General features: G+C 39.8%; 1 protein-coding gene across 1 annotated transcript in view; it reads left to right on the top strand.

Moving 5' to 3' along the window:
- The window catches only part of MCTP2 (multiple C2 and transmembrane domain containing 2), a 93,896-nt gene that overhangs the window by 40,721 nt on the left and 39,390 nt on the right, over nucleotides 1-13,785 (top strand). The window contains exons 13-16 of the mRNA XM_026040540.1: nucleotides 138-240; nucleotides 9,090-9,191; nucleotides 10,260-10,334; nucleotides 11,151-11,270. Of these exons, the coding sequence (XP_025896325.1) occupies nucleotides 138-240; nucleotides 9,090-9,191; nucleotides 10,260-10,334; nucleotides 11,151-11,270 (400 nt within the window). The remainder of the gene's footprint in view (nucleotides 1-137; nucleotides 241-9,089; nucleotides 9,192-10,259; nucleotides 10,335-11,150; nucleotides 11,271-13,785) is intronic.

Here is a 13,785-nt window from a genome sequence, read left to right on the forward strand (position 1 = left end):
TCTTTCCCCTCTTTCCCCTCTTTCTTCATTTTATACTCCAAGGTAATGCAAACTTAATTAGTAGAACAGTATTCTCAGGTCTTTGTGAGGAGACTGTGCATGTGTATAGAACATTATTTCTGTGTGCTTCATTCCAGCCCTATTAAAGATATTCATGATGTTCTTGAAGTAACAGTATTTGATGAAGATGGAGATAAGCCCCCTGATTTTCTTGGAAAAGTTGCCATCCCTTTGCTGTCTGTAAGTTACATTTGCTACATATATTTTTTCTAGGTATATTATTAAAACACTGATGGTTTCACTGGGATCAAGTTGAGTTTTTTTTTCCCTCATCGTACAAAGCAATGCAGATTTAGAGATAAACAGGTTTTGTGATGTAGATATGTCTTAGTTGGCAGTGTTTATAGTCCTCCTTAGTGTAACAAGCCTTCCCAACCCATTTTAGTACAAAGTTGATTGATTGGAAAGAAAAACGTAGAAGTGTCTGTACTTCATCAGGACTATAAGCCATTCAGGTCTGAAAACATAATTGAGTTGTTCTGTATGTTTCCACATCGTCTTCCGAAGGTAACATTTTAAGCATGTCTTTGTTCTATCTTGCTTCTTTTTACTCCAAGAAAGTAATTTCACATCACAGTAGGATTGACTAGAGATAGCTGTTGTTATTGGCACGGCTGAATAAAATTACCTAAAAGGGGTGTTTTCCAATCCATAGTGCTTTTAAAGACTGGTGGCTTTTGTTCTGTAAACAAATATGTGAAGAGTGAGCGCTACCATGGGAGTGTAAAATCAAAACTGGAAACAAAGCAAGCTCGGGGAAAGTGGTTGCTCTGGAGATTAAGGAGAGTTAAAGCTTTTTTCAGAGATGGCCAAAAAAGGCCAAGCTAAAAAGAGGGGAACATAAAAGGGTCATTAAAAAACATTAAATAGGGAAATGGAGAAAAGCAGCTTTGTGTTTGGTGAGACTGATTTAAATTGAAACAAGGTGAGTAATAACAGAATAAGTAAACCAGATCAAGAGGACATAAACAGCTCCATGTGTATGTATGCAGTATCACAAAAGATTCTGGTAACTTTTGCATTAAAATTTGGGAATAACTTTCTAGACCACTGGCTTTCATGTAACCAAGTAGTAGTTGGGTCTAGCTGCTTCCTAGCACACGCACATTTATATCATTGGAATCATGCTAAGCACATGTTTAACTTGAGCAGGGAATTTCCTTGAGTTTTGAGACACAGTCAGTTTTCCAGTTGGGTCCCTGTATGGGAGGGATGCTGCAATGTATTTATGCAGTTAATACAGTGTTGAGCCCTGTATGAACATACATGCTTGCARTATATAACATGATCCAGGTAATGCATGTGCATAATGTGAAGCTTTAGGTGATACTTAATGTGATGCTGTGAGCAGTAGCTCTTGAAGAGGCACCCTGGGAATCTGGGTTGAAATTATATAGTGTTAAATTGATGTATGGTTTTGAAACATCCCTGTGAATGTGTATTCCCCTCTGCCAGAAGGACTGTGGTCTGCCTCTCTCATAGCCATGGCTAGAGTGTGTCTTGGAGTTGTAGTGATGGAAAGGCAATATTGGTATGAGCCTCGAAGAGATGAGAATATGGGGAAGTTTCCAGAGGGAGGGCACAGATTTCTTACAATCAAAGCAGGCTCTGTAGGTTCCACAGTCACCTGGAAAATTTATGCACTTAGTTTATCTAAGGGACCAATCAAGATCAGAGAGGGGATGTTGAACTGCAAGGATTTTGGTGTTTCCAGATAAATAACAAACTGCTTGGAAAACTCTTGAACCAGCTGAGGATATGATCACAGCCTAAAGAATGCTTTATAGTGGTAAAGAAACAGGGTAATGCACTCTGGTTTTGTTATTATTGCACATAAGTATGTGTTTCTTGTGCATGCAAGTTAAAAGCAATGTGGCTTCAGACKCTGCAGGAAAGTGTGTGTGTTTTCATCCACTCCTTGCTTTTTGCTAGTTATACCAGACTCCAGCACATGGGTGCCTCTGAAATTTTGAGAATAAGGCATGGCTAAACTATAGGAGAACAGGAGGGGTAAATGTTAGGCTTTTGACTGTATATCCTCTGCTCAAGAAGCAATTCTGGGCAGAGATTCTGCACCAGTACTCCAGGCAGCCTGGCTGTGGGGGATTTCGAGAGCCAGCTTGGATAAAATCTCTATCTTGAGACTCTAAAACACCCCGTGTTTCCAACAGGAGAAGCATGTTCAGTTCAGTGACATACATACATACATACTTGCATGTCTGTGGCATGAACATAGCTGTGTTGGAGCTGCAATGTGTTTTGTGGTCCTCTTCACTGCAAGGCTGTGATTCCAAGTCCTTTTTGAGGCTGAGGATATTTTCAGTTGTCTATATTAGTGGCCCGAGTTGTCGAAAYGTCCAGTTTTAGAACACTATTAAAGTCAGTTTTGCATGGAGAGTGATTTGATGTTTACAGGGAGGAAAAACTCTTAACATCTTTTATTCCATTTTTGATCGCTCTGTTAATTTCTCCCCAAGTCCTCATCTCTCTGATGTTACTGGAAGAGAGTGGCTAGAGCAGCTGCTCTCCTGCAGACCCAGCGCTTGCCAAATGGTCTGCACGATCAGCAGCAGGCTGTGTGGGCTCACAGTGAGAAGATGTTAGATTTGGATTTTCTGTTGATTTTATAGGCAGTTGTCAAGTATCCCTTAGGAAGCATGTAACAAGGCAGAGGAGGGGAGTGCATGTGTGTGGTAACGTCCAAACTCCATTCAGTGTCGGTTTTTCATCCAGGGTTGGAGACAAAAAATAAAAATTGTTTATGCTTTGCCTTGCCAACTGATCTTCTTCTTTCCCTTCCAAACTTTTCTGCCTCCTATTTCAGACAAATCTAGTATAAATATAATCCTCTCAGCTTCTGATTAAAAAGCATTTTGCACCTATTAACTTAGTCTGCTCAGAGAGAGAACTGCAGTTTTCCAAGCCATTCCTTGAAATAGGAATTTTAATCTGTGCTGTCGTTTTGGCTATAAATTTGAATACATCCTTTGAACTGTTTAGGTGAATATGTTGAAAGGGAACAACAGTTAGTTACAATCTCAAGGACACCTCACAACCCCCCCCCAGATTTAATTTCTTGTAGGTAATCAGGCCTCATCCTTGATTTGTATTAAATTCGATTCTGAAAATAAAAGTGTGTTTCCCTTTTTCTCCCGTTAAGTTAAAAATGCAGAAGTTTGCCTTGTGATCTGTCAGCATGTGAGGCAAGTTTACTTCAGAAATCGTTTATGGCTAAGAACTCGTCCCAATGAAATATTGCCTTGAATAAAGTMTAGTTAGAGAGATGTGAAAAGTTCAGTTAATTTGACAGAGATTTTTTATTTAAATGTGTCAGCAGTCTTGCAGTGTCGTTTTGCAAACACGTATACCTTTATCAACATGACTACGCATTAACGTGAATGTCCAAAAACTCTCAGACAGTGAAATTGGACTCATGCTCTCTTTTCACCCTCAGCTGTGATCTAGGCTTTTAGCATGCACCAAATAAGAAATACAAACAAAACGGGGACATATAAGTAGTTTTAAAATATCAGACAATGAATAAATCCGAGAACATCACGTTGATTTTGATACCATTACACTGCATTTGGTATTTTCTCTTATTTTGCAGGTAGGTGGGGGGGATTGAGGGAGAGAAGTGACTTGCTTTTTGGTGCCCTTCAGCAGGATGAAAAACAAATCTGGAACTTGCATTTCCAAACTAACTTCCTCTGTGTCAACCAGCCCATTTTTTTTTTTTCTTCGGCTCCTCTTTATATCTAACTGCTCCTCACCTCCTATGAGGAATATATAGCAGAGACCTCATCTCCAAAACTCTGTTCAGCCACACTCGTAAAAGTCACTTTTAAACGGGAAGTGATGCTGGAAAGAGCTATCAGGCTGTTCAGGAAAACAGAGCACTCTCTTATCAAAAGAAGCAGGTCCTTGAACTGGCAACTGAAGGAGATCCTGAAAAATTAAGAAGCAGGGCAAAAACTTCACTGCTTTAAGAAAGAGCTGGGTAAGGTTAGATTTGTAGATATTGTGAGGCTAACTATCAAAGCCAACCTTTCCACTTCTGTATTGCTTTATGGTCTAGGTCTTACGAAAAGCAGCCATATTTCTCTTGGTAAGTGTCTTGTCTGTCTTGTTTTGCTTCAGGAGACTCCCATCTCCTAGGAGGTTGCCAGTTATTAAAGACATGGGAGGATATAATATGCTCCAATGAATCCGAAAGCAAAGCATAACAAAAATCTTCACGTAGAAAGGCCTCCAAATGAAGTGTTGTATCATAGAAAGGAATGTTTTTATCCCTAGAATTATCAGCTCAGAGTGGATTTCAGCTGCACTCTTTTTTTCCAACAAACAGGAAGAGGTCTGTGAATTATTTTCAAGTGCCAAGAAGGGTCAATGTCTAACAATACAGCAAAAACAATTAATATGACTTTCACAAGCTTAATTATCTGAAGTGTGGCCCGGATTCAGGGATCAGGCACCTGACAACTGAGATTACTTAGTACTTGACCATAAGTGAACAGATTTTTGTGGGAGCAAGCTTGAGAGTTTGAGAGCAGGGAAAATGTTGCAATTATGCAACAGGGACAGCTGTCAAGTGGAATTTCTGTTCTGACTTTTACCTTCTTGTGAACCAGAAATKCTGGAAGAGAGGGGAAAAAAATCTGTAAAAAATGATACCTTCCTGAAAGGAGAGTCTTCCCAGACCATCAACTGCTCACTGAGACTGATATGTTGGCCCTCTGTCAAGAATCCAAATTTTCACAGTACTTTGGATGGCATGAAAGTTGGTTAAAAGGGAARTTGGAGGGGCAAGCAGTTCAGGTTGAATGAATGGACATTTCATATAGCAGAAAATCCACATATATTACTAGGCTGCGAAGCAACACTATCAACAAAAAGATTCTTGACCATGTGGATTAAATACATGGTTTGCTTTCATCTTTTCCTGTGGAAATGTGCCCTTTGATGGGATAGATGTTGGTCTCTTRCAAGGTATCTTTGTTATGTAGGGCAAATGGTGTGACATTGTGCATCAGCAATGAGCTCAAGCAGGAATATCAGGGGTCCTACCTGCTTTAGATGGATTACCCTTGGAGAGTGGCCATTACCCTTTCCACACGTCGCCGCTGTTGATGTACAGAGGTTTAACCCAGCATTGTTCTGTCAGGTCATCAATATATGACATTGAATCTACATCAGAGCTGGTTACAGAGTGAAGTTTTCTTAAAATCAATGTAAAAAAAAAAACCCATGCTAAACCATATTTCTTTGAGACAAGAGCAATGAAAAAATACCCTTTGCTGTGTAAGGGTCTTGTCTTCTCAGTGTTTTGTGTCATATCAATCTCAGCTTTTGCGATTTCATTAAAATTCCCAAGCGGTCAGAAGGTTGTTGCTTAATAGATTTAGCATTGGCTGGCTACATCAATACTGCGTTTAGTCACATTTGTTTTACTGGGGACATCTGTGAGAAGAGTTTAGCAAATATATTCATTTATTTGAAAGGAACTCGGTGCACTTTGAGCCTTGACTGCGCTGTGGTCCCCTGTTCCTGGCCATTTCCTTCCCTATCATGAGGCAGTAGCTGAGTTAAAGCTCTGCTAGATGTTGCTTCTGCAAGGCGGGTTACTTTGTTCCAAAAGAATTTCTGCATTTTCTCCAAATGATAYATTTCCTTCTCATGGTCTTGTGCAGGGGAAGGCTTGTGGTATGAAAGGAGGAGTGATTTGTTCTGTGAAAACATGTTTTGTCCTATGTTTTCTCCTTTTGTATTGATTCAGAACAGGGAAATGCCCCAATTACCAGAATTTTCCTTGGGGTGTAAATCCTRTGTGGTGTTTTTTGTGGTTTTTTTTTTCTTTTTGTCCCCCCACCTCATGTTTTCCTGATTTTAATCACAGTATTAGTTGGTGACTAAGCCCCAGTATGTTCTGTGCTATKAGCATGTTTTCAGAGAATGCAGGCATTAATATGCAATGGGCTATGAAACGGAATCAATAAAGGAATAGCATTGATTATGTCTCTTCAAGGACCTCACCTGCAGACATTTTCACAATCAGTTTAAATATTTATGTAAGAGATTGAAAGACCATTCTTTTCCTTGGCATTTTACATAAATATATATGTCAATGTTCATATCACACTGCTATCAGGTCTATTCGTTGAGAGAAATCCATGCAAGAACAGGTACCTATCAAGAGGTGGCTGCCAAAAAAATTAGATTACTTTGTACATTTTGTTCCTGTCTGCATTTTTTGTGACTTCTGTTATCTTTTCCATAGCTGASGAGAGCATTTAAATTGAATTTGTGAACAGCAGAGACTGGAGAAGTGTCCAGAGGGGGGCGGAGAAAAAAGCTCCTAAATTAAAAGTAGCATAATTGGCCATATCTAGAGAGGGGAAAACACTGAGAAGAATCTGAACTCTTTAAGAGGAGCAGAACTGTGACCCCAGAAAAACATGCTGAAAATGCAGTGTACTAGAAGACATTTGGGATGTTTCCTTCTGGGCACAGTTGAGACATGCCCCTGATACAATCTTGCTGCAGTCATGTGTGTGAGAATTACCCCACAGCTTTTGTTATACCACACTTGGGTTATCCTGTTGCCAAAATTGTGATTTTTTTTTTTTGACTTTTTTTTTTTTAAGGTTTCTTAGCTAAATAAGAAGGCAACGGGGAAATGCCATTTTAATATTTTCTCTGCCTTTTTTTTTTTTTCTCCATTCTTATTTATTTCCTTTATTTTCCCTCTCCCCTGAAGAAACTGAATGTTTAGTCTTAGGTCGAGCTATAGTTGCACATCTTTTTACTAGAAAAGCCAGTCAGAATTGAAGATGCCAAATAAAGCTGATCGTAAGYTTGGATCTGCACCGTGACACATTTTACCCAGTTCAATTCTAAAATAACAGGAACAGGGACAATGATRCTTATCCTTTTAAAATTTTCCCAAGCAAAAACCACCCCTGAGACCAAAGAAATATTGAAATAGAAGTTATTCCTTGCTGATTTGAAACTGTGTGAACGCACCTGCAGACACAACCCAGATGTYTGATTTGGCTCCATCTCTGTACATGAAGAGGCTTTTCCCGAAGTTTGGAAGAATTTTGAGGGATGCAAAAAGCTGTGATGCCAAAATTGGACCTTCCTGGAGTAACCGTGTTTCTTTTTCTTATGTGAATTTAACAGCAAGTGACATTTCTTTCCTTGTTGTTGGATATAAAAGCAAGTAAGAAACCTATTCCAAGGAGAAACTTTCCACTAGTTATTACTCTGAGGATAAGAGGATGAGGTGTTGTGAGGAATGTGTAATTGAAATATTTGGAAATTCAGCCCACAAATTCATATTTTGTGAAGAATGCACAATTTTGATTTTACGATATTTATGCAAAGACACACACCATTCTMTTGCTGCAGGCACACTGAAAGCAGTGCAGAGGCTAAAGCTCCTGTTGGGAGTTATTCCCTGGGACCGGAGGAGTAATGGCCACAACCCATCTCCATCTGGCGCTTTACCTTCACCTTCAACAAATCATATTTTTTTCCTTTTATTTTTTTCCAGCTCTTCTGGAAAATGAAACAAAAATCTCTAATTTCCAAACAAACTTTGTTTTGTTTTCAATCAACATCATTTTAAATTATCTTTTTGCCCCTGTTTTTGGAGGTAGCAAACTGCTGAAGAGCTAAGTCATTTCTGATAGGCAGATGTCCTAGATTARTGTAGCAAGCATTGTGTCTTTTTTTTTATTCTTATTTGAGGAGAAGAAATCCCACATATGACTGCATCCTGTTAAGCAAACCTTTGGATGAGACCATTAAAAAAAAGCTGGAGTTCCTGTTTGGACACCAGTGAGGATGCAACCTTGGGCTTTATGAGGGCCCCCTTCCCTTTTAAGTGCTGGCCAGGAAAGCCATCTCCCCTTGGCGAGCGATTTGGTACCGCAAGGGTGGAGCAACGTTGGGAAGGAAAATGACCTTTCCCTTGTCATGTGAAATCACTTGGTTCCCATTATGCCTTTTTTTCCCTCTCCTTGTTCCTTTCTACCATGGTTTATATGAGCATCTCTTCTAAATGCCACAGCAGCAATAGCCATTTTAAATATGGTTGCAATTTCATGCCCCCAAATTTCCTCTGTTATCTTTAATCTTTGATCATTACAGTCCCTGAATGTAGCTTTTTGGTAAGCTGCAGTTTTTTATGTTACTGCTGTTTAGAATTAACTGGTCTGTTTCCTAAAAAGCCAAATGTTTAATCAATACATATCCTACTGTGTATAATAAATATATTTCTGCCATCACTTTCTGAAGAGAGAATGCTTTTGATTTGAGCCAAATAGTTTACAAAATGGTGAGGGAAGGGATTTTTTTTTTTTTAATAGATGTTTAGTGCGATAGGGCCAACCGGCAGATTAGAGCATAGAAACAGCATTGAAATACTGGAGGCAGGGGGATTTTTTTACATGATTTAGTTTATTTTGAATGTTTGTTACATTAACACTCACTGTAATTAAGCTGATTAATTTCTCTGGGTTCTGTTTCCTGGGTAATAATTTGACGACCTTTCCATAAAGTAAGCGTTAAGAAGTGGGTTTGTGCTTTGGAGTGGGCACTGGGTAGGTGAGTTGCTACTATGGCTCTTTTCCGAAACTTTGGAAGAAAAATTCCATTTTAAACCGGTAATAACAGTGGCTGATTACTTCCCATCAGCTCACTGGCTTCCAGGGCAGAATTTTCAAACTGGTTATTGCTTGCACTGCTCTACTATAAAGTACAAGGTCTGTAAATTAAAGTTGGACCATAAGAGATTTAATCTGCAATTTTATAGGTCTCTAATCTAATGATCATTTTGTATTTCAGGCTTTGAGTATATTATCAGAATTTGGGAAAGGTTTTTTTTTTGTGTGTGTGTGCATGTATATCTTTGGGATTTAATTATTTATTTGTTTGTTTTTAGTGTCTTTTTTAATTATATTGTGACTCACAGAAGGGAAAATAGTGATGCCCTCTTTTTTTATCCATCCTCCCTCAAACTATAGATTAGAAACGGTAAACAAAGTTGTTACAYGCTGAAGAATAAAGACTTGGAACGTGCTTCAAAAGGAGTAATTTACTTGGAGCTGGATGTCCTATTTAATCCTGTAAGTGGAAATGTTTTCTCTTTGCTTATCCTTTGTGCAAGAAGTCAGCAATGCCAGAACCTGCAAGTGGTGCGGGGTCGATCCTTTAAGCAGGAGGTCCATCTGGGAAAGGTCCCGACTCAAACGCACCTGCCTGCGGAGGGTCGTGCTTCATGCTTTCTCTAAAGGACCGGTGGTGCAATGGTCCATCTGGGTGGATGAGACAGCGCCAAGGCAGCTTGGGAGTGACGTTGACCATGGATATTTGACCATAGATAGCTGAGGAAGCAGGGGTGGGTTATTGTCCACAAGAGCTCCATTTGGAACAGACGGCAAGAAAAAGAAAAAGTTAATGTTTAGGTTATTATACATTACTTTCAACATTTACTTCTTCCCAAAAAGCTGACCTATGATGTTCTCCTCGTAGGTTGGCAGGAAAATTAATGGGACGTGCACGGGGCACTTAGTTTTTAGGTGGCTGAGTCAGTCTGGAGTTTTTATCCCCTACAGCCCTTTATTGAATTCAGGGCTGTTTATTAAGGCTGCCGTAGGCTGGCTCACAGCACGGTGAGGCTGCTGTGACCGTTCCTGCGAGTGCTTGGGGATGGCAGTGGTGATGGTGGTGGATACGGGAGGGCTGGAGGGACCAGCTGCTTCCCCACTCCATGCTCAGCATTTGGCACTGCCCCTCCGTGTCCACATCCACAAAGAGCCCTAGCACAGAAGGGTCTCCAAAGGTGGCAGATCCATAGACGTGAAGAAGCTTCCACCAGAACCCCAGGCAGGTGTTGGTCCTCTTAGGTATAGACTAGTGCTCTGGCCACTAAGCTGTCCTTCCACCTATAGTGAATATATGAGATATAAATATGTATTTATAAATTAAAAATAAACAATTGAAATATAAATTGTTTATATATAAAAATATTTATATATTTATATATATATATATATAAATTATAAATAATTATATTTGTACACCAATCAACCAGAGACTCTAAAGTACGAAAGATGCTGAAGCTCTCGAGCAAGAGCAGTGATGCAAAGCTGCATGGGTAAAGCTAAAACATGTTTTTTTCCCTTTTCTTTAAGGTAAAAGCAAGCATTAGAACATTCAAGCCACGAGAGAAGCGCTTCACGGAAGAGAACCGCAAATTTTCTAAAAAGGTAAAGTTTGTCTTTGGATGGAGTGTTCACATGTGCGTTRGGAAGATTTTACTTGGCATAGGATGGCTCTAGGACCAAACCTGTTTAGGTATAGAAATACCACTGAACACGTGTAAATTCTTTGTGTGTATATTTTTTCCCTGTATTTATTTAAATACTTGATAACATAGAATAATTTTCTGATCTAGTTTATCTTGGTAGTTCTGCTTCATGATTCGAGGTGGGGAAAATGACACCCACAGATGTTGCACAGGTCACAGGACCTAAAACAMAACAAGAGCCAGATTTCTCTGTCCTGTAAGGAAGAAAGCAGGACTCAATCAGTTGCTTAAAAAGAACATTTTAGAACAATGACCATCATCCTTTCTTAAATGAAGGTGTCTTGTAATGAGACTGTAGTTTTCTTTTATTTCTATGGACTAATCCAAAGCAGGTAGAGAAAAGGTTCTGTGTTTTGATTAAATTCTATCTACCTGTTTTTCTGAGCGACTGCTCTATTGTAAAAATTGAAGGGGAATAAAGGTAGGTTTCTGTTACTGTTTTATGTAGTTTTGGCATCAAAATTTACTGTTTTTTTATTCTTTTTTTTTTTTTTTCTCTGAGAGATAGGAAAATGGTTCTGAAAGAAGGTTTGGGTGTAATCAGAAAGCCGACAAGAGCTGGAGAGTGTCTCTGAAATAGAAGCTTTATTTGTAATATATGCCCCGGCATACGTTTGTAGCTTAAATTACCCCATTTTCTGAAGCAGTAGTAGAATATTGGAGTATTTGATTAAACTCCCCTTCTCCTCCTCTCCTCCCACTCAATATTTATCAGATCTTATCAAGAAATGTGGATCGCGTGAAAAAAATCACCATGGCAATATGGAATACAATACAATTCCTTCGGAGCTGCTTTCTCTGGGAGTCCACGGTAAAGAGTGTGATAGCGTTTGTGGTAAGTGGATTTCTTCTTTATTGTATAAGGCTAAGTGATCTAGGATCTCGAGCGTTGCAGCACCTGCCTCCCCAGCAGTTTAAAGCCACGTGTCACTTGCCGCTATCGACGTGCAGGATGGAGCATGGAGTCCAAAATAGGAGGAAAAATAAATAATATATTTATTTATATATTTATGTGATAAAGGGAAAAGGCTCGTCAGTGAGTTTTGCTGGGTTTGGAGAAGAAAAAGCCCGGTTCTCTACCTGCCTGCCCTACTTTTTAGCTCTTTCCTTTTCCTCTTGGTAGAAACACCCCATTTGCAGTTTTCTCATAATCCACTCRAGCACAAAAGAGGTTTTGCCTGCTTTTTATTCTGCGCTGTGACATTTTCTTCATGCTTGAAACGCTTGGCATGCCATTAAAGATTGCAAAAATTGTTTTGTGGTGGTCCAGCATAGGGAGGGGGGGAAAGAAAAGTTTGAGTTGAGTGTTTATTAAGCAGAATAATAGCCGCATCTCCAAGATTTCCAACCTTTTTGCTGTTTGTGAGTTGCAAGTTGCTTCAAGGTTCTTCTGAGGAAAACCCTTCAGAGAGTGTATTTGCTACAGATGAGTAACGGGAGCCATCCCTGGTTGAATGAAGCTCAGAGTGAATACCGAGCTGTCTTCCACCCTGCAGTTTAGATGTACGGCTGGCAAGAAAGAGTAGAAGAGAAATAAGGGTGTTTTCTGTGTTTCTGTATTCTTTCTTCTGTTTGTAGCTCATTTAAATCATATCCAGAGCCCAGTGGTTAGAGAGCTGCTGTCTAGTGCCTTGAAGTGTCTGTTTCACTGAAGAGCAGGGGTGCTAATTGATGGACCCTTCCACAGGATGCATATACAGAATAGGTACAGAAAAATATAAACAGAAATATATATATACACATAGGTATATACAGAAAAAGATATACAGAAAGTGCCAAGATGAAGAAAACAAACAAACATAGCCTTGGCCTCGTGGCCATAAGGTGCTGAATTGGTGATGTGCATTTGCCATCGTGGTGGTCTGAAATCGCTGTCTTCGTGTCACAGCTGTGAAGAGAACTGGTGTGGTCATGCAAGCTGGAGGTGGAAAGGGAGGGACGTGCAGTCCCAGGGGTGACATCCTGCTGCCCAGCAAGAACCCGAGCACGTGCCTAGGAAGTCTGCTGAGATAGGGACCAAAGCGCTTGTGAAGTTAAGTTGCATTGCCCTTGGTTTTGCTCTGCAGGTAGTCTGTGACCACCCTGCAAAGGGGGAATGGAAGGAGGGATGAAGAGGGAGGAGGAAACCAGGCAGGCTGTGCAATCCTATAAGCCTTGTTTTAAGCTACCAGATATACAGATATACCAGCCACGCAAAAGAAAATAAGTGCTCATCAGAGCCTTGCAATAGGCAAGGAGTGCAGCATCTTGCACCTTTGTATTCTAGTCTTTATTACAGAGTACCTCCCTCGCCATTAATGCTGACAGCTAGGGCATATGAGAAGGGCGGGCTGCTACTCCTGGGTGCACAACAGAAAAAAGAAGGGTAGATTAAGAGAAGGGAAACAGAGAAGAATAGCTGAGGCAGGATGCAGGTGAATAGGAAAAATTGCTATGTTCTCAATTTGCATGTTCTCAATTTTAAGATACTTCATCCCCAGCTAAATTTCTGTATTAGTCTGTTACGGTGAGAGGAGACCATCCAAGAATATATGAGTAGTTTTCTTTTGCACCTTAAAATGAGATCTTGCTTTGCATCTGCATTAATGACTTTTAAGCTGTGTCATTCATGTAGGCACCAAGGGCACAGATCAGGCCTGTTTTGGTACAGGGGAAATCAGCTTGGGGCTTTTGGAAAAAGAATTGAATTGGAAGTGAGGTGAAAAGCAAAATGTGACTTTTGGAGAAATTTGCACAGGGCACTGTGAAGGAGGCCACTACAAGTTATATGTTACATTTAAATTTAAAAAAAAAAATAGTGTGTCAGAAGAATGAAAGTCACCATAAGTTTTACACTTCTTTATAGTGTAAACTTTATGCTGACTCTGGTACCAAAATAAGCACCRCATGATATGCATAACTGAGAATCTGAGTACACATATGGAAAAAGTTGCCTGTAGTGTTTGTGCATAGATAGAAATATTAGGAGCATTTATCTGTGTGTCCTCGTTTTAAGGAGTTTTTTTTTCAAGGTTTGTAGAGAATTTTAAGACTTAATGGCTCTCTGATGGTCTTCTTGATCACTGGTTATTTCACTTTCGTACAGTACATAACTGTGCTCAACCCAGTAAGTTAGGTTTTAACAGAAATATGCTGCCCATACTGATAACTGTCAGAAGGGCTTTTGCTGAGATCCTCCTGTATGTCCATGTTGTGGTGCTGCTTCTGTACCTGTTACTCTGTGTGCTGTTCTTGGCAACTTGKTCCCAGTTTTTCTGGTTTAAGCCTTTTGCCTAGATTTCCTGATACTCGTCAATACTCCTCATGCCTCTTTCCTGTCACACCTTTTTCTCCATTGAAACATCCACACT

The sequence above is a fragment of the Nothoprocta perdicaria genome, unplaced genomic scaffold (genome assembly GCF_003342845.1).
Source record: "Nothoprocta perdicaria isolate Ctin4 unplaced genomic scaffold, notPer1 scaffold_26, whole genome shotgun sequence".
Lineage (NCBI taxonomy): Eukaryota > Metazoa > Chordata > Aves > Tinamiformes > Tinamidae > Nothoprocta > Nothoprocta perdicaria.